This window comes from Palaemon carinicauda, chromosome 19 (assembly GCF_036898095.1).
Source record: "Palaemon carinicauda isolate YSFRI2023 chromosome 19, ASM3689809v2, whole genome shotgun sequence".
Lineage (NCBI taxonomy): Eukaryota > Metazoa > Arthropoda > Malacostraca > Decapoda > Palaemonidae > Palaemon > Palaemon carinicauda.
The window spans coordinates 123,169,392-123,192,286 of NC_090743.1; the positions used below are offsets into that span (position 1 = coordinate 123,169,392).

Below are 22,895 nucleotides of genomic sequence, written 5' to 3' on the forward strand. Positions count from 1 at the left end.
GAGTTAAAGAAACATTATCAATGCAGGGATCAAATTATGAGGAGCCATTGTCCTCACCCTACTTACAATCATACTTTGAGTTTTGTTGTGGTTCAACTCTTTGAGTTTGAAAACAAGGGCCTCATATTTAACGTGGTGAAAGCCAGCACTGAAATCAGGACCAATCATACAGACTTCCAGACCACAATCTCTGGATTTCTGTACAGCATTGGAGATTCTAAGAATGGCATCACATGCTCCAAGGTCTTAACAAAAGCCAAACTGCAAACTTGAGAAGAGTTTATTACCTTTGGCATATCTATTTAGACATTTTGTCATAAGACGTTCAATAACTTTTAAATAATATGGAAGTTGTGGAAATCGGGATGGTAATCAACAGTGTTAGAGCTACCACAAACATATTTGCCTAATGGAGTATCATTACCAATTCTCCTAAGATCCAACCTACTACCTACTAAACTAATTGCACGAGATGTTCCATCATCTTTTCTAACTCTTGCTGCTATAAGTATGTTTCCCCCTCCCTCTTTAGAAGGAGAATAGTTCTTAACCTGTGGCCTAGTAGCTTGTTCAGGTTCTACTGCTTTGGACCTGGTGCCAGCTGATCATCAAATTTCAGAGAAGTCCCATAGTGGGTGTTTTGCATATTCATTTCAATGAATAATTTCAAAATTCGTTGCTGTTTCTTGTATAGAAAGGATTTCTCTTTTTCACTGGTATTTTCAGCAATAATTATGCCTTAGAAATGGTGCTAGAGGAGCATTTCATGGAGCGACACAGGTCGAGCCCAGAAAGGAATTATTCAATCCTTAAATTCAAAGGAAAAATCATAAGCACTTTTTTTTTATTCCCCGGGTAACACCTTGCATCCCTCCTTCTTTTTCTTCTTCTTCTTCTTCTTCTTCTTCTTCTTCTTCTTCTTCTTCTTCTTCTTCTTCTTCTTCTTCTTCTTCTTCTTCTTCTTCTTCTTCTTCTTCTTCTTCTTTTTTTTTTTTTTTAAAGTTGAGATAGTGAAGCATGCCTTCAAAATGGGTTAAACCTCAAGTTGGTTTTCCATGCAAAGTTATAAAGATTAAAAATATATCTTTAATCCTTACTTACGGTATATAATCTGCCAAGACAAAGTACTGTATGCCGAGCTGATGCAACGAGAATAGATGCATCAGAGGATGAGATACAAGTTTGTCCTAATTACATAGATTCAAAGAAGAGGGATAATGAAGCTGAATGCCGGAAGAGAATTATAAGCACTTCTTCAGGGTACAGTGAACCCTCGCTACTTCGCGGTTCGACCATCGCGGATTCACCACTTCGCGGATTGTTTCCATAACCCATATATATACAGTAATATATATATATGTATATATATATATATATATATATATGTATATATATATATATATATATATATATATGTATATATATATATATATATATATATATATATATATATATATATATATATATATATATATATATATATGTATGCATGTATTTATGTATATATGTAGGTATGTATATGTGTATACATATAAATATATATATATACACACACACACACACACACATATATATATATATATATATATATATATATATATATATATATATATATATCTAAAGTAGGAAGATGTGATGTAGTTCTAAGGGAAAAGTATGGGAAATATGTCTGGGTAATAAGCAAAGCTCTACCTCCAGTTTGTTTCTTCATTATGATCAGAGATAAATGTAAACAAAACATTGGTTGCCATTTTTTATCGTGCTTTTTAGCGTGTTTAGGAAATGCATGATATAAAATCACCTTTAATATTTGTGCCTGTTTTAGTTTAGGGTACTGTAGTACATGCATTAAGTGTTCTGTACATTAAAGGGTAGTTTGTTAACAGTACTACGTACAAGGGAAGGTTTTAAAAGTCTGAATATACATGTTGAATAAATAGGTAAATAGGGTGTCACTACTTCGCGGATTTTCACCTATCGCGGCCGCGTCTGGAACCTATCTACCGCGATAAACGAGGGTTCACTGTACAGGGATCTAGCACAGAGAGGTTAAATTCTTAAGTAGTAGCTCGGACTTCAACAAAGCAATTACGCTATGGATTCTGGGGCAAAAATCCATTCTTCTGGTTCTAGTCCCTTCTTTTTCTCTCTATGATATATCTGCCTTAACCAATTGAGCTCATGAGTATGCTCCTCTCCTGTCAAGTCCAGTCATGGGGTGTGATCTTGTGACATGCCGATCCATCAAATCTAATTCTCAATTAAATAGACACATGATTTTGTAAGTAATACTTCTTTGAAGGGCTTATACTTTAAAGAATATTTTCCTCGTCCTTTATTTCTGTTATTATTATTACTAGGTAAACTACAACCCTATTTGGAAAAGCAGGAGGCTATAAGCCCAAGGGCTTCAACAGGAAAATAGCCAGAAAATAGTCCAGTTAGGAAATTAAATAAGGAAACAGACAGAATAGTATTCATGAGTCGACCCTCAAGCAAGAAAACTCTTACCCAAAACAGTGCAAGACCATAGTATGGAGGCTATGGCATTATCCAAGACTAGTGAACAATGGTTTGATTTGTAAGCAGACAGATCCAGTATAGTACTATCTGGCCAGTCAAAGGACCTAATAACACTCTAGCAGTAGTATCTCAACGGGTGGTTGAGATATGTTGTGCCTAGCAGTTAGGACGTAAAAATCCCAATTACCATTCGATGATCAGCTGATTAATAGAGGTTGACTAGCATTTACTGCACGAAGTCAGGATAACTCGATAACCAGATTTATTATACATAAGTCAAATGGATGTACTCGACTCCAAGACTGAGCTTCATAAGTGCTAGACTTTTTAGAGCTATTGTTGAGGTAAAAAATTGTTATAAGAAGATAGCAGTTATAATCCCTGCTATCTTATCTCTACTCATCTCACAAGTTTCCCTAGACCAGTTATTCCTTTACTTTTGCACTTGCTATTCTTAGCTGTTGAAAGGTTATATTAAGATTTAAAAATTTAAGGGGGTTTGGGAATGGCCATTATTTACTGGGTAGATTGCCATATGATTGTTATAATAAAAGAGAAAAAACACTAAATGTAAGTGTAGATACTAACCTTTGAGAGAGTGCTTAAAGGTTGGAAGTTTTATACGGGAAACCACGGTGGCATTTAAAAGAGTTGCAAATTTTTGGACTTTGTTTAGAAAGTTCAAATATTATTAGATGATTTTTATCCTAGAAGAAAGGACTGACCTTTTTCTCATGGAGTTCATGAGGAGATTGAGGTACTTGAAGAGGTATCTTGTTAAACCCACCAAAGAATCTTAGTAGGGAGTATCCTCTTTAAAAACTGTCTTTATTATCATATACTGTAGTTTAGATCATAAGCAATTTTGTGGCATTTTAATGAATGTATATGGCTAGCTTGAAGTTGTTTTTATTGGAAAAAGTTGAAAACAGCTAAGCAGGGCGAGACCAAGTAAGACGTAAAGACATTCTGCTGCTGTGAACCACACGAAGGATGCCAAGAACTTATTGGAACTACCGCTGTTTATTCATATAAGGCAGGTTTTAGACAGTGTTCTCCAAGCAGGCCACAAATTATTATTATTTTTTATCACTTGCTAAGCTAAACCCTAGTTGGAAAAGCAGGATGCTATAAGCCCAGGGGCTCCAACGGGGAAAAAACCCAGTGAGGAAAGGAAACAAGAAATAACATTTTAAGAACTGTAACAATGTAAATATTATTATTAGAATTAGTTGCTAAGCTACAACCCTAGTTAGAAAAGCAGAATGCTGTAAGGCCAGGGGCTCCAGCAGGGAAAATAGCCCAGTGAGTAAAGGAAATAAGAAAAAATTGAATAATTCAAGAACAGTAACATTAAAAAAAAAATCCCGTAACTATAAAAACTTTAACGAAACAAATGGAAGAGAAATAAGATAGAATAGTGTGCCTGAGTGTACCTTCAAGCAAGAGAACTCTACCCAAGTCAGTGGAAGACCATGGTACAGAGGCTCTGGCACTACCCAAGGCTAGAGAACACTGGTTTGATTTTGGAGTGTCCTTCTCTTAGATGAGCTGCTTATAAGGTGGTAATGGAAGAGTTGGAGCCTTGTGTTAGTTTAAAAGTCGATATTTTTATAACCATTGTGTACAGGAAGTTTTTTTTCTGACTCCCTTTTTTCCTTCGACAGGGTTATATCCGGGTCCAGGAACTTCAGGGTCTCTTGGTCAGCATGATTCTTCTCAAGGTAAGGAAAAGGATCTGAGATTTTATAATGCAGCCACATATAAAAAACACAGGAATCATTTGCCTCTAACAGTTGAAGTTTGGTAGAGAATTATTTGAAATAATTGGAAGTTCTGTACAACTTTTGAGATGAAACTGAAACACTGTTGTCGCCACATACGTATTTATTGCAAACGTTTCGACATTTCAAATGTCATCATCAGTGTCACCTAAAGTAAAGATAGAAGAAACAATTACTTTAATTTAGGTAGCTTTGATGATGACATTTGAAATGTTGAAACGTTTGCAATAAATATGTATGTGGCGACAACAGTGTTTCTGTTTCTCCTGTGAATGAGATTAACTAGAAACGTCCCCATTTCTCACCTTTTTTGAGTTTCTGTATACATTTCCAGTTTCAACTTGAAAGGGGGGGAAAGTATGCTCCTATTCGTAAATGTATATTTCAGGGTTTCAGAGCTCTGATCAAAATGGATGAAGTAGATAATATTCTTAGATAATACATTAGATTTTGATGTGGGATTCGCCACAATCATTTTAAGATGCCACTTATGTTATATTCTTTGTTGATCACTTGTTTTAGTCTTCAAGGTTTGCCTGCTATGATCTCGGTTACTTTATAGTTTATAGTGTTGTTGATGGGGAACCCCACGAGTTTGTTCAGTAAACATATGTTTTAAAGGCCTCATGTGAATTTTTTTAAGATAGTTATACATTCATATGATGCAGAAATGGCGGTAAGGTCATAGACACTATTGACCAAAAGGCTTTTTAATTTGCATTAAAATTTCATTAGGATATAGGAAGTACATGTAATTGGTGTTAGTATTATAGGAGTGGAAGACAATACTTCGTTGCAATTCATGCTTAGAGAATAATTTCAGAGGTATTGCATAATTATAGAGGATCTGATGTGGGATAGTATTGTTTTGCACTAAAGTTGGTATACTGATGGTTGTTGCACTTTTGACATCTTGAAGCTCTTCAATTGTAAGATAGGCTGTTCATTTAATGTTTTTTTTTATTCAAGCAATGTGTTTTAAAGCCATGAGAAGCTTTAATTAGGGTATTATGTTCGGATATGAACATATACAATGTTATAGGTTGGGATTGGAATGTTCCTAACATGTGGTAAGAGCGAGGCATGTATTCGTAGGAAAAGCACAGTTTGAACTTGATCAGTGTAGGAGGAGTCGTAAATAAAATTATTGACTATAATAGTATTTCTTCTTATGGTTCTCAGGTGTTTCCATATTCAGACTTTGGTAGATATAATTATGCTATTTATCTAAAACTAGAGTAAAATAGATTTGGAAAATGTTTATACTTCATTATACTTTTTCATGAGCATATAAAGTGCAAAGTTGTTGTTAGTGGAGTCCTATCAAAGGAATTTCCTGTGAACAATGGAGTACTCCAAGGGAATATGTTGTCACCTATGTTGTTTATCCTCCTCATGGATTTTGTAATGCATAGGATAGGTGGGGATGGTGTAGAAGGGTTGGACTGGATTGGTAACAGGAAATTAGGTGACTTAGAGTATGTTGATGATGCTGTCCTTATTAGCAGAATACCCTCTTGCGGCAATAGGCGTAGGAGGAGATGATGATGATCATTATAATTTACTCTTATTGAGGGGGGGATAGTTTGGTTATAACTGCATAATAATGATTAACGATGTTCTCTGATGGCCTTGTGATATATGGTGGCTCTATTTCTTCTTGTGCCACTTTCAGTTGTGAACTTTGGAGAAGTTTATAGGAAAAAATATTTCCTAATTAGTATGAAGGGAAGATTTCTAGCGTATGATGAAGTTTTGTCATCGTATTTTGTTTAGTTTTGGGGTAACTGGGTGTTGGTTTTTATCATAAGAAATATAACCGAATGCTGTAGATATTGAAATTAATATTTTCCTATTTTCTATTAGCTGCAATGATAGATGTTGATATATTTTAAACATTATGCGACGACTCTTCAGTGTGGGTTGGGGGACGCCGCGAATCAGGTCCTCGGTATTGCTCGTCAAGGCTAATCGATTGTATTTACGTGGATGTAGTCTGTTGGTATTAATATTCAGCTTTTCAAACTAAATGAAAAATTTACACTAGTCCTTCTACTGAAATTTCTCTACGCTGCTTAACTTCAATTCTTTCTTTTCAGTTTTTTCTCATCTGACTGTTTAACTTTTTTCCCTTAATCTCGTTTTTTCTTTTCATTTAAGAACATCTGTCACAGGAGCTATACCAATGTCCAGAATTGTGTACACAAACTCATACTTAATGATAACATATATACTGTATAGATTATATATATATATATATATATATATATATATATATATATATATATATATATATATATATATATATATATATATATATATATATATATATATATATATATATATATGTATGTATATACACAGTAATGCGTCACAACACTAAATTAATTCGTTCTGGAATGGCTTTTGTTTCGTGAAAATTTTGTGTTACGAATCACATTATACATGTAAATCTCCTAATTCTCTACAAACCATACAAAAACACCACATTAAATTTCATAATAAAGCTACAGTATAACCACAATGATACTGTCCAGCCAAATACATTTTAACCATTCATTATATCTAAACTAACTTTTAATACCTGTAAATTAAGTAGGTATTAGAATTTAAAGCAATATTAATTGGAAAATAATACAATACATACTGTAACATACACAAGATATGCCGTACCATATACACTGTACTATTATAGTTACCCTTACTACTGTATAGCGATATACATTTTCTATTGAGTAAACAACCCGTTTTCTTCAAACTTTTTAATTGGTGACTATTTTGTTCTCAGCCAGGCTGGCAAAACACTTTTCTTATCATAGAGAATTTTTTGCAATGCGAGTCAGAAAAATATTCGCATCATGTTTCGCAGCATGAATGAATATATATATATATATATATATATATATATATATATATATATATATATATATATATATATATATATATATATATATATATATATATATATATATATATATATATATATATATATATATATATATATATATATATATATATATATATATATATATATATATATATATATATATATATATATATATATATATATATATATATATATATATATATATAATGCATACCATACATACATACATACGGACAGTACTGTATAGAATGGTACTTTATTCCGTAATACAGTAAATATACGTATGTTAAAAGCGAACTTATCTTGCGTTAGGGTCATCCATACAATATAAGTTAAACACATATGTCGTTATATGTAGAAGCGAGCATATTTTCTCCTCAGCGTTTGGAATAATCAGTCAAGCCTTAGCCCCTCCAGGTTTGCATAAATAACATTTGTGAAATGTCATAACAGTACTCTTTTATGTATTTTCCAAATCAAGAGACTGTGCCTGTGGCATATGTGGCTGCATTATGTTGTTTGAATTTGTTTTTCATTGCATTGCTTTTGACAAGTGTGATAAACAGTGTGGGCGGTCGTGCCCCACATACTCCATTTCGAAGGTTTAAGTCTCAGAAGTTTGTGACTGCCTCTCTCTCTAGTTTAAGGTATTTGTGCAAGTTCAGAATTTTCTTTGGTAGAAGATTTTAGCCAGAAAAAAAAAGTAAAAATTTATAAGATCAAATAATAAAAAAAAATGAAAATTGATTATCAGTTTTGAATTATGTAAATTTAGAAGAATTTATGGTTGTTATGGCCTCATTATGTGGACGAAAAAATTATTTTTTATTTTTTTTTTTATTTAAGAAAGTTATTTTAAGGTTTAGTTATGTACAGTATAATGAAACAATTTTAGATAGCATTGGGTTATAATAGACATATGATAACCATCGTGTTTTGAAATAATAAGATTCTAGAATTGATTATTTTGGGTTGGTAGAAAGTCTAGATTTTTGTTACAGGCAATGGTAATATTCATGTAGCTAAAGAAAAAGGGAAAAATCACTGTAGGGTACCTTCTGTACACTGTGTAGTTATCTATAGTATACTACAGGCAAGGATGTTAGGTTTTTGTATAGAGAATTTTTTAAAGATTTGAAGAAAATACCATAAGACCCTGGAAGGAAGTAAAACTTAGTTACCTGGATTAATTAGAATCCTTTAAAGATCTATTCATTTAATTTTTTATGAAAGTAAAGCGAAACTTTAAATACAGTTCAATGGAATTCAGTCGTCAGTTCGTAAAGAATAATTTTTTTTCTGGCTGATGTATTTGTGCAGATAAATTGATGTACCTGAATGTGAAAGGGTTTGACACATAGGACTGCGTAGGGTTGCCACTTAATATATTCTGTTACTTTAATTGTCCAATTTTTTTTTAATGTAAAGAAACTCTTTTGTGTTATCTGCAACAAGGGCAAACTTTATGCAATCCTTTGTGACAGCCCCAGGAAAGTGTTTTTGCATGATGGATTTTTTTATGTGAAAGGAAACGATTTTTGTATTTAATGGTGAAATTTCTTTTTAAATCATTCAAACCAAATTGTTGAAAATGATGGAATCAATATTTTTTTAGTGTTTCAAGAGCATTTTTAAATATGGTACTACAACATAATCTCCTTGTAATGAAAGTTATCTTTATTTTGATTGGGAATTTACTTCACGAATAGGCTGGGTAAGGGTATAGTCTCCAATGCTTTGGTATTATTGAAGAGTGCTTAACATATATTTGATAGTATGTAATTAAAAAGATTATAATTTTATTGGTAATCAGATAGATATTGTTGTAACACGCACACTACCCGTACGTTTGCAGTCACACACCTACATACTGTACACACTTGTACCATGAGTATAATGTAGTCTATGTATATACCATGATATCATGGTATTAGTATGACATTTATTTACTTGAACATATATAAATTTATTGGTGTTCGTAGCAAGAAATCCTAACAATGGGATAAAGTATCATTTCATCCTCTGTATTTGTATTTTTTTTTCTGCCAATAATAACAATTGGGGCTTGTGTAAATGATTGTTATGTAATATTGAGGGAGTTTTCAAGTTTTCTGTGGGAAAGCCTTCACATACGCTAGTTCTGTTAAAGATTAGTTACTGTTTTACACAATGATTTGGAAAGTTTGTCCAAGTAATATTAAATGTCGATCATTTCGTAGTAATGCGGGTGGTATCGTTAAGAGGTCATTTTATAAAAATAAAGTAGGACCAGGTTCAGGCAGTGTAGTTGGGCAAGTTTCAGATAAAACTTTTTCCAAAATAGAAAATCCAACAAAACCTTCCCAAATCCCAAGTAGCGTATTATACCGACGGTATTATACCTAAGGGGGGAGGGCAAGAAGAGATAGGTTTACCTGTTGAGCCCTCGGCAGCAAAGCCTGGCCTTTCTGGTACTAGTTTGAGGGGAAAGGCACCATAGGGGTTATCATGTATGCATATGCATGATCTCAAGAATCTGCGGTAGTCCTGCTGTTCATGCCCAACATATGACCCCTCTGAGGTTGGTTGGAATATATTTATGTACCAGCAGGTACAATATATAGGAGGGCCTGTGAAACATAAAATTCAGTCAAAGGGGTATTTGAATTTAAAGGGAAACAAAACACCTGCTTTGGGCTGATAATATTTTGTGCTCCCTGTTCACCACTCGGAGAGTTAGAGGGCTTTGTTACGATGCCAATACATCCATGTTCTTATGTTGTTATACAGTATTAACTTTTTAAGTCAAGGCCTTCAGTCACTTGATTTGTTCGTATGAGAGATTCCAGGGCTGATAAAGGGATTTTGACGAAGGAAAAATCTATTTCTGGGTGAGAGACCCGTGTCCCCACAACGAGAAACAATCAGTATGGAGGACTAATTGAAAATCGTTAGAACGAACGAGAGAGAGAGAGAGAGGAGGGAGCCTGAACCAAGGGAGACCCAGCAAGGTCGTGAATAATAACTGAATAATATAAACAAAAACGGACAAGGCCCCCTCCAAAATCTCAAAACTCATATCTCTGGTACTTAACTTAGATGTAGTGACAGAGGAAATTTACACACAACACACAGTATTGTTAACAAACTGCGTGCTATAAAAGGAGTGACGTCACTGGCGTGGGTTGGTTAGTAGTAGTACGAGGTTGAACGGCGCCTCGCTGTTCGGGGATTTTGACAGGAGACATCTAAATGGTGCGAGGCCTCTGGTTGTGATTTATCGCGCCCCAGTATTATATCGACACCTTATACAGGTGAGCGAGCTGGGTTCAACCTGGCATTCCCATGCAATTTTTTCTCTGGTAATATATAGCAGTTATATACCTTAGAAATAGTGCTAAAGGAGCATTTCACTGGCCGACACGGGTCGGAGCCCAGAAATTTGTTTTGGGTGTTAGCTCATTTCTAAGTGCTGTCACATTTTATTTTTAATTTGTCATTTTTTCTTGTCGGTTTGGGCTAGTGCCGCCGGTGCCCCGTACGCGGGAAACTGGATCTGTATCTTGGCACAGAATGGCCTTCCTGCCCCAGTGGCAGATAATATTCACCACATCTCTAGGGTGTCATTAATCCCTCCACCAAAAAAAAATATATACATATATTTTTTTCTTTAGGATACTGGGGTGGTGGGATTGGTGCTTCATATATAGAGCATTGTATCCCAAAAAAAACTTGTAGACCTTCATTGCAGCTTTAAATTGACTGCGCAGTTTGATGTAGATTAATAAGACTGCAAATCTCTTGATAGAATTACCTGACAATGAAAAATAGCCAATGTTCTAATCATGCTCACTTGAAAGTTTGATAATGTATAAATTCCTCTTTACTTGTTTTACCTCGTGAAGGTAACTCCAATGTCAAAGGAAAAGCCTAAAAATTAGTGTTGTAGTGTTGCTTGGAGGATGTGTGTGTGTATTTAATTGGTATAAGTGTATAAACAGTTAGTCATGAATTCTAAATCTTACCCTGTTTTCCCAGGAATGTACTTAGTTTATAGTTACTGGGTACTCGACTACAAATGATTCTTGTTGCTCTAGTTTCCAAAAGATCAGAAAATACTCATTATAGGTTAACTTTTGAATGCATCTAGCATGAACAAGCCTTCGTGTTCACGATGGTTTATAAGAAATATGTATCTGTTTGATGCATTGCACTATGCTAGTGGTGCTTTTTAGATTTATTTCAGAAGCAGGTCTTCTGAAAGCTATTCAACTTTTAAAAGGACATTGCTTAATTTTTTGAAAAAAATTGAATTCCCTTTATTCTTTATTTATAACAAACTATATCGACGTTAATGACCTTTGATATCAGGATGCCAGAAAACTCTAAATCAATCAAAATCACAATTGTTTATCAATTGATCCATCCAGTTAAATGGTAAAGATAACATAATCTTTGTTATTTTTGCATAAGTCAAATGTTCTTCTCTGCACAGCATGATGAGATATAGATGCTGCATTCAACATATCCACAACATTTTCTCCCAGTATGCGGGGAAACATTATATTTGCAACATGGGAAGACCAAGTATAGTTATAGCTGCTTATGTGAGGTTCAATTTGCGTAGGGTTGTGGTGGCCAATGTGGTAACGTTGGGGACTGGGGTTCGAGTACCACTCAAACTCGTTTGTTTCTTTGGTCGCTGCAACCTCACCATCCTTGTGAGCTAAGGTGGTATGGGTGAGCCTATAGGTCTATCCGCTGAGTCCTCAGCAGTCATTGCCTGGCCCTCCTTGGTCTTAGCTTGGGTGGAGAGGGGGCATGGGCGCTGATCATATGTGTATTTGGTCAGTCTCTAGGGCATTGTCCTGCTCGATAGAGCAATGTCACTGTCCCTTGCGCCTGCCATTCGTGAGCGGCCTTTAAACTGTGAGGGCAGCCTTGAATTGATGCATATTGTTTACACATGTGACAACCATGTTTAGTTTATGTCTCTGCGAAATTGAATGTTCCTCTCAAAAAAGAATGGGTCTTTGTCACTATTCAGGATGACAGGAAGTAAACCATCATCTAAGAGTACACTGTGTTCTGTGTTTTGTGTAACCCTCTAAAAGCATTTTATGACAGATTACACATTGTGTTAAATTTTCGCTTGTTTGCTTGGAATTGTGAAAGTGCTGAAGATGCCATCATTTTACCTTGGGAATCCAACCAGTTGCTCTTATTGTTTATATATCTATTGATTTTACAGAGTGAATACATATAACTTCTAAATGCACGTACTTTAGCTAGTGTCAGTAATTATGTAATTTATATTAGACCCATTTATTTTGTAATGGTTCCAGTATCATAGAAAGTAATTGTTATTATTATTTGCTAAGCTACAACCCTAATTAGAAAAGCAGGATGCTATAAGCCTAGGGGCTCTAACAGGGAAAATAGCTCAGTGAGGAAAGGAAACGAAGAAAAATAAAATATTTTAAGAAGAGCAACAACATTAAAATAAATATCTCCTATATAAACTAAAAAAAACTTTACCAAAACAAGAGGAAGAGAAATAAGACAATAGTGTGCCCGAGTGTACCCTCAAGCAAGAGAACTCTAACCCAAGACAGTGGAAGACCATGGTACAGAGGTTATGGCACTACCCAAGATTAGAGAACAATGGTTGGATTTTGGAGTGTCCTCATAGAAGAGCTGCTTACCATAGCTAAAGAGTCTCTTCTACCCTAACAAAGAGGAAAGTGGCCACTGAACAATTACAGTGCAGTAAGAAGAATTGTTTGGTAATCTCAGTGTTGTCAGGTAAATGAGGCAGAGGAGAATATGTAAAGAATAGGCCAGACTATTTAGTGAGTGTGTGTGTGTGTGTGTGTGTGTTGGCAAAAGGAAAATGAACCGTAACCAGAGAGAAGGATCCAATGTACTGCTGTCTGGCCAGTCAAAATACCCCATAACTCTCTAGCGGTAGTATCTCAACGGGTGGCTGGTGCCCAGGCCAACCTACTTCCTATAAATATGCCATATATGTTAGAACTGGAAATTTTACGAGGTATTTCAGAAATAGGGGGATGAATATGAGAGATTCTTCCAATTATTGTTTCAAGTTAACACTAATTTTCCTTAAATGAAACGTACATGCAGCCATGCATAATCAATGGGTCATGGTCCAGATGTAGGGGTTTTGGTAGCTTATCGGAAACATCCCTGGTTGGCGATCTACTGGACTTAGGTTCGAGACCAGCTAAAGTGTGATAGTTTCTTGTAATGTCTGCAAGGATGCACTAAGGATGTAGGTGGTTTATGGGAGCCTGTAGGTCTAGCAGGTGATTCATCAGGAGTCATTGCCTGCCCCTCCATGGTCTTAGCTTGGTTGGGAGGGAGTTTGGCTGCTGATCATATGTATATATGGTGTCTCAAGGGCATTGTCACTGTTGCTTACCTTTGCCATTTATGAGCAACCTTTAAAAGCCACACATCACAGTCCCCCAGTCAGTCAAAAAGAAAAAAAGTTATATAGAACTAATAAACACACGGTAGCAGCCATCAACGTTTTTCATTTTTCAAAACACGATTAAGGGTCAAATTGTTGATCAAACTTTATGATACTAGCCACAGTGCGGCAAAATGTATGCAGTATTACACGAGAAAGCACCAGCTTACTTGTCCAGCCGCAGCCAAAATCGGGAAAACGGAAGCATAAAAACTGCATGCAAGCAGACAGGCATAGGCAAAAGCAAGGGTAATTTCTTAATTTGAGTGTGATGTGGATCTCAGATGGTCAAATATTAATCGTTTTGGGAAAATGTTTAATAAATAATGATATAAATAAATAATGATATAAAGTTTTTGCAATCATTCCAAACCACTATTTTTTTTATTTTAATTTGCCCCATGGATTTCCTTTGCATCCCCCCCCCCTGATTTAGACTTGCCGGTGTATGCCGTTGTAGAATTCCCTTTTTTTGAGCTACTGCAAGTTCAATTGTTTTATACTTTTCCTACGGCTTGTTCGTGAGAGATTTTTACCTTAATTCCAAGCTACTTTTCTATGACATTTTTCCATATTCTTATGTTTGTTCTCTCGTTATACCTGTACGACCTCAGTTCAGATTAGCCCTTTGATAGGTCAGATTTTTTTTACTTGTAGGGTTAGTTTTCACTTCTTACAGTGGCTGTTACAGTTACAGTTTTATATAGTGTTATGGTGATTTCTTTTAACCTTTGTGCTTGTGTGTTGTACAGGAATGTATGTTGTGTGCTGGGCCTGGTGTACTTTGTTTTGGGCTAATAGTTTACCCTTATTGTAAGTGTCTGAATCCTCTAGCCTACTTGAATGTCTTGGATGGGATTTTAGCTTGCTGACTTAAATGCTCAACTTGCCTATATCAGATGTATTCTTGGCAACGGATATTCAAGTAGTCTCAAGATCATTGGTGTTTATTTAGGGTAGAATGAGATTAATAAGCATTTTTATTCATTAGACTCCTAAGGTCCTTGAGTTCTCTGATTTTCCTCTACTCAAATGAGCTGTGAGTACAATTCATTCTACCTAGAGATGCATCTAGTGTACTCTTGGGCTAGTATGGATGTCCCAGCTAGTTTTGAAGTTTCCTTTACTGTATAATGCTCTGCTCGTCTGATCACCGTGGGAAGGGGGAAAGTTATGATAATGTGGATTTGAGATTTTCTAAATATGTCAGTCTTTCCCCCCTTTCCCCCCTCGACCAGTATGTCAGGTAGTAGGAAATATACATTTAGAAATTACAAGGACTTTGGTAGCTTTCTTAAGTCCCAAAAGAAAGGTTCTGAGACCTTTACCCTTAAGCTTGACCTCAAGCAGCTCATTACATCTGGAACTGGAGTATCTGCATCTTATTCTTGGAGGCTATTCAGAGTGTACAGCAATAGAGAGGCTTTTTGTAGATCTCAATGAAAGCCTTTTCCATGAGGACTTCAACTACCAGCTATGAAGATTGGCTCAATTTCTTGTTACCGGTAGATCCTCAATGACATTTGAAAGTTGACAATGCAAGAAACGGAAACTTTGAAGTGTTTTTATTGGGTCTGATCACTGTGCCGAGTCATACCTTGTCTATGGGAAGATAGTACTGTCATTCATCTGATAAGGAACGAGAAACCCAGTATCCGAAGTACTTGTGCTATCGTGCACGTCTCTTGTTGCTGGTAGGTCCTAACTCCTAGTCTAGAGGTCCCATACCCTATACGAACTTTGTGTTATGGTTAGCATGATACCAAGGGTCCAAGTACATACACACAGCATGGCTAGTGATCTTGCTAATTCTCAATCCCTTTACTGGTCATCAATCAGTTAGGGAGTTCCATGCACCCATTCGTGCAAATTCACTTGGGGGGGGGGATGATGCAACGACAGTACGAGGAGGTAGGATCCTGGTTGATGCAAGAGTATTAGTGGGTTTTTTTAACATTATTATTATTAGAAGTAGTAGTATTATAATTATTGTTATTATTATTGCTAGTTAAGCTACAACCTTAGTTGAAAAAGCAGGATGCTATAAGCCCAAGGGAAAATAGCCCTGCGGGGAAAGGAAATAAGGAAACAAAGATAGAATAGTGTGCCCGAGTTTACCCTCAAGCAAGAGAACTCTAAACCTAAGGAGATTTAGAAGTGTGATTTTTTTTTTTTTCTTAAAGGAGGGGTTATTGTTATAAAGAAAATAGGTCTTCTTAGATTTCAGGCTGTAAAAAAAAGAAAAAAAAAAATTCCTATTTTGGTGGGAAAAACGATATACAGTAATAGTATTGCCTATACACATTACATTGTACAGTTCTGTACAGTATGTACTTCCTACATGCAGTATATCTTCACCACAATAACTGAATATATTTTGACGGTCCAATCAGGAGCTGGAAACTTCTTGAGTCTAACATCTTTATTGTTAACATCTCTCAACCCACCACCAACTCTTAACCTTCCACTGTTTCCCAGCAGCTGAACCTATTATTTCTAGTTACTAGACTATGAATGCAACATGAATTCCAGCATGTAAGATATTGATTGAGTGGTTATTCTAAATCATATCTATTTACTTTGTTCACATTTTACTGTCCAACAAATCTCAGTTTTTTTTTTTTTTCCTTCGAATTTTCAGCCAAGTTTTTTTTTTTTCCCTTCGAATTTTCAGTTGGCTGATTGCCCTAGCTCTAGTAGAGTGTCTTTGGCCATAATAATCAACCTAAACAACAACCCTATGAAGAATTCCTACAGCTGTTTGTTCTTAATATATAAAAATCTATTAGAAAACACTGCATCATATTTCCCTTCAACAAAGTCTACAACCATTTAAAGGTTTCTCTTATTATTATGCATTCTTGAGGGCTACGTACTGAACATGTTACAAGCAAAACTAATTTATATTGTTTTCTTGATAATTAATATATGCCTCGCCATCTGCAATATGAGACTGATGAGAGGAGCTTACTTTAGTGAGTGGAGGGATATTCAGATTTAGACAACCTACTCGGTCTGCTGTCTCACAATATAGTTGTCTTATAGAGCGACTATGATTGTGGGGTTGCAAGAGTTTAACAGCAGAAGGAACTAAAGTATGTAAAGATTTCAAAGCTCTTGGTGAAGCTTTTGAATATAGCGCAGCGCTGAATGCTTTCAGAACCCTTGCTGAATTGAAACGCTTTGAATATTAGATTGATTTCAGGGTATTAGGTTAGGCAACAGGGCATGAAAGACCATAATTACTGTTAACCCTTTTACCCCCAAAGGACGTACTGGTACGTTTCACAAAACTCATCCCTTTACCCCCATGGACGTACTGGTACGTCCTTGCAAAAAACTGCTATTTACATTTTTTTTTTTTTTTTTTTTTTTTTTTTTTTTTTTTTTTTTTTTTTGCATATTTTTGAAAACTTTTTAGGAAACTTCAGGCATTTTCCAAAAGAATAAGACCAACCTGACTTCTCTCTGACAAAAATTAAGGCTGTTAGAGCAATTTAAAAAATATATATAGCAAAATGTGCTTGAAAAAAAAAAAAACCCTGGGGTTAAGGCTTGGAAAGTTCCAAATAGCCTGGGGGTAAAAGGGTTAATAAGGGAGGATTCACTAGCTTTTGAATTTTAACAATGGAAACTTGTGATGGCAAGAGCTTTGGAAGCTCATCACTATCAAGAGATAGCTGAACTCGTATGTTGTCTAAAGGTGGAAAAGTGTTATTAGTATCCCTACTATTATCCACTTCCCTGGTTTCTCCCCTGAACTAACAGCAAGTTTCTTTTAGCACTTAGAATTGTGAACTTTATCGGCAGTACCATTGCAACACTTCATTAGTGATACTGAGAGTGAAACTCACAACTATTATTTATATCACAGTATATCCCCCTTCACTATCCTGAAAAAGAAAGGCAATCATGACCTCCCAAAAATAATTCCTATGCACATTGTAGGCAATAGTTGCAAACTAAACCAGAGGGAAACATCTTGAAGCGCGGTATGTAAACAATCTGGTGAATTTGTGGTTGCCGCCGATAGGTTCTATTGTAGACCTAACCGCTGGAAGCATGTTACCAGAGTAAGATGGGACTTTTTGAAATTTATTTGGTACCCTAAGTGTTCCAGGAACTTTATTACTTTGTTCGTCGCCTTGTGGTATTCCTTGACGCTGTTGGCCCAAATAAGCCAATTGTCTAGGTAAGCCACTAACTGTACTGTATTCCTTGAGTTCTCAGCCCTCCAAAATAAGGATAACATCCTATATAAAGTTAAAACGTGTTCCAATTCCCCGCATAATACTCAACAGAAACATCTTAACCTAGTTATAAAATACGTACGGTATATCGAAGGGAGGCTCACTCGTATAGGCTACCTTCCGATGCCGCATACTGCCTGGTCGGGTAGGCTAACCAAATGAACGCGAGTAGCCTAATACTCAAACGTTAATAAACTTCAATAACAATGCTTAAACACTATATAAGATGTCTAGAGCTAATTAACAAGACTACAATTAGTATGAGGAACTAATTGAAAGTCGTAAAAATCATGAAGCTCTCGGAGGTAGCGACACCAAAATGGCTGCCGTATATGCCCTTGAGGGAAGACATCACACAATGCTGCTGAGACTAAAATTAACAATATCATTAATTTTACGTGTCGCTACCTTGAATTATCAAAACAGATCATTGCAATACTTAACTTTGGAGTAGAGGTCTCCAAAAGGTCAGACATCTTCAAAACACAGTCACAAAGAAGCTACGAAAACAAACGTGTGTGGATATCACGGTGCTAGAAAAAAAAAATGATGGGAGGCGCGTGGGTGGTGGTGGTGGTAGGGGGCAGTAGTCGGATGTAGAACGGCACCTCGTAGTAACTGGGGATATTGAGGAAGGAGAAGATTAATTGGTGAGGGACCTCTGGTAGTGGTTTTAACACGCCCAAGTTACTATACTGACACCCTATAAGGGTGAGCGAGCTGGGTATATTCCTAGCATTCCATGCAACTTTTTCTCTGGTATATTTACCAGTATTTATACCTTAGAAATGGTGCTATAAGGAGCATTTCACGGAGCGACACAGGTTGAACCCAGAAAAATGTGTATAAAGTACTTGTTGTAAATACTGTATGCATATGTACTGTACATATACCTCATTATTGTAACAATTTTTTTTTTTTAAATGCTACTAGTTACTATAGGCTACTTAATACTCTCTGCCAGCTCCATTGTTTTTGTTGAAGTATCATAGATAATGATAAGATATGACATTCTTTAATGCATACATTAATGAAATGAAAGCAGCAGATTCTTAATCTTTTGATGAAAGAGCACAAGGCTTATCTGGATCTGTGTCACATAATGAAAGTAGAGGAAATATGAATAGCATTGGGGTGTCAGGATACCAAGTAGACAGAAGATAGAATTGTAGGTCTGCAGCAAACAGAGTTGATGGTACTGAGGCCTTTACTGTCCCCTTTTTTGTATTTAAAAAAAAGTAATGGGCAACTGCAGTCTTTGCCTGTAATTGCATGCCTGCTGCAGAGAGGGGTCATATAGTTTTTTTTTGTCTTTCCAGTCCCGTGACATTCGAAAGACCTTGTTGAGTTTGTCTTTAAGTCCAATTTCATGTACAGTGTGTCCTTTTTTCCCCCCGACTTAAAATGTCATTTGTGAACGCTTCCCTATGCTTGTCAATATGTTCAGCGACATCTTGCGCCACCGAGTTTTCTTGCTGTGTGTAATAATTTTGTAACTTGCCCATCAATTGTAGTGAACCCTTTAGAAATTTAATGGCCACGAATCCAACATTCTTCCTGCGGGCATTAACTTGTCTATGGCTGAAACTCATCCATTGCTCTTTTAATGAACATGATTATTTTGGCAATATTATTATTATTACTAGCTAAGCTACAACATTAGTTGGAAAAGCAGGATGATGTAAGCCCAATGGCCCCAACAGGGAAAGTAACCCAGCAAGGAAAGGAAGTAAGGACATAAACAAACTACTGTACAAGAGTACCTGTACAGTAGTACTCTAATGAAAAATTCAAATGAAATATTTTAAGAACAGTAACATTGAGTCTTTCATATGTAAACTATAACAACTTCATAAAAACAAAAGAAAGATAAATAAGATAAAATAGTGTGACCAAATGTAACCCAAGGCAGTGGAAGACCATGCTACATAGGCTGTGGCACTGCCCAAAGCTAGAGAAGAATGGCTTTATTTTGGAGTGTCCATCTCCTAGAAGAGCTGCTTACCACAGCTAAAGTCTCTCTTCTACCCTTACCAAGAGGAAAGAAGCCACTGAACAATTACAGTGCAGTAGTTAACCCCTTGAGCAAAGAAGAATTGTTTGGTAATCTCAGTGATGATAGGTGAATGAGGACAAGAGAATGTGAAATGAATAGGCTAGACTATTCGGTGTATATGTAGACAAAGGAGAAATTAGCTGTAACCAGAGAGGGGGTTCCCGTGTAGTACTTTCTGACCATTCATGTTGGGTTCTGCATTTAATGCCGTTCTTAACATCTGGAAGACCAGTTGAGGGTAGATGGAGTAATTTATATTAGTATTGTACAGTAATTAAGTGTAAATATTTTTAATAATTTTAGTGTATATTTGTACAGTGTAATTGTATAAAAAAAGTACATTATGTAAAAACCAAATTGAAGCATTTAAAATTGGAACTTCAATCTGTTTCCTTCAGTTCAGTAGACTTTGGAATACTGTATTTTATTATGGTGCGTACCTACATGTACGTATACTGTACTAGTTGGAGGGGAAAATTATATATATATATATATATATATATATATATATATATATATATATATATATATATATATATATAAATAATGATTTTGTTGTATAGGTTCCAAAATTGTACAATTAGTGGTTGGTAAACACACACTTGAAAAAAAAATCTTACTGCAAGTTGATTGCGGTGTTACCAAGTTAGCTGTAAACCAAGTAAACCTAGTCATACAGACACTAGATAAGATATTTCACCTTGTGAAATTTCCACAGAATTCTTTATTTGATCAGTAACTAATTTCGTGTGAAATGCGTACCCGAGGAATTTAGGAAATATTTCTTGAATTTTACTTCTCTACCGAAATTTGGTATTGAGCAATTGGCAAGACTGCTTTCATGTTAACAAACACTTGAAAACATTGTTACAATAATAGCAACTACGACTAGTTTAGTGGTTCTTGATATGAATACGTAATAAAATTGGGATAACAGGTGTACAACTAATTGATATTAACAACACATTTCATAATACACCCAACATATGAAAATTTATTGTGCTAAACAAAAATTCACGCTAGAATTCTCTGAATAGTAGGTTGTAAAATCCTCCATTTATTTTTCCAAAAATTACTTGACTAAATATAGGGTGCGTCTTATAACACGGGAAATATGGTATATATATATAAAATATATATGTATGTATATATATATAATATATATATGTATGTATATATAAATAATATTTATATATATATATATATATACATATATATATATATATATATATATATATATATATATATATATATATACATATATATATATATATATATATATATATATATATATATATTAATGACAAATCGCTGGAACATGCGATGTCTCAAGATGACAGCAGGCCGGGGTTTCTTTGTATTCTAATTGTATTTTTAAACCATAAGACCGTGAAGAGGTGTAATAATAACACGAAAGCGCTTGTCCAATCTTCGTTTCCTTTTTCCTCCCGGCCTGCTGTCAACATATATATATATATATATATATATATATATATATATATATATATATATATATATATATATATATATATATATATATATATATATATATATATATATATATACATATATGTATATATATATATATATATATATATATATATATATATATATGTATATATATATATATATATATATATATATATATATATATATATATATATATATATATATATATATATATATATATATTATATGTATATATATATACTGTATATATATGTATATAATTATTATTATTATTACTAATAGCAAGCTACAACCATAGTTGGAAAAGCAAGATGCTATATATATATGTGTGTATATATATATATATATATATATATATATATATATATATATATATATATATATATATATATATATATATATTCTTAAAAAGTGTAGGCGGCCTCTAAGTGTTTTATTATTCCAAGTTAATTAAACAATGCTTAGCCTTTATCATGTGCCCCTCCGCATTTCCCCAAATAACCAAGGGCAGCCGTTTCTTCCATGCCTTAAACCCAGGTGTCTGAACCTTTTGTGAATATATGTTGCGTAAAGCTTTTCTTTTCCAAAAAAAAAAAAAGCCCAACGTCGTCACAATTGAAAACTTCCGTTAGATATTATTTGACTTGATTGATAATTTTTGTAAATCCTGCTGTATGTGTTTGTACTGCTGCTTCATAGACAAACGTAGATTTTGTTAATTTTGATAATTTTCAAATATCTTTAAATTCATTGACCAATCCTTTAATGCTGCAAATTTTTTTTTTTTTTTTTGTTCGTCAGGCTCATACGATTATTTTTATCGAAGATATCTTCATGTAAACTTAAGGCGTTCTATTGTACTACTTGTGTCAATTGGTATTTTTCTCTACTTATATCATCTATTCACAATTTTCATACCCTCTCCATCGTAATTGAAAACTTATCACGTACCGTTGCATTGACTTCAATAGGTGGAAGGGGTCGTAGCAATCATTGATTGTATCTTCTTTCTTGGATCAAAGACTTGCTCTTCCTTTACTTTGATATCAATTTCAGCATAAGGCTTTTCTTTATAAATCACAAATTTCTACCTTTTAGCAACAACATGTGACTATACTTATGTATTATCATGTGAGCCAACACAATGCATGACCTAACATAAACAGATCCCCGTGCCAGCCCATGTCCAAATTCATAAATCCAATCCACGCTCGTTTCACTGGAAACACGTTTAGCAGCTATAATGTTACATTTGGTACTTGATCACATGTCAAGCTTCCAATAGACACATTCAAAATTCTTAAAGGAATAACAAATATAGACTACAACAACCTCTTCACTCATAGCACAAATCAGTCCAGAGGTAACGGATACGAACTGGAACTGTGGTAATTTCTTTACAGCACATAAGAAAAATAACAAATACAAGGAACAGTGACAGTAAACAAATTCA

At 34.8% G+C, this 22,895-nt stretch overlaps 1 protein-coding gene across 10 annotated transcripts in view; it reads left to right on the forward strand.

Annotated features, from left to right (window-relative positions):
• Positions 1-22,895, forward strand: part of LOC137658815 (broad-complex core protein isoforms 1/2/3/4/5-like) — a 158,750-nt gene that overhangs the window by 47,168 nt on the left and 88,687 nt on the right. For all 10 annotated transcript variants that reach the window (XM_068393880.1, XM_068393877.1, XM_068393879.1 and 7 more), the window contains exon 5: positions 4,191-4,247. In XM_068393880.1, the coding sequence (XP_068249981.1) occupies positions 4,191-4,247 (57 nt within the window). The remainder of the gene's footprint in view (positions 1-4,190; positions 4,248-22,895) is intronic.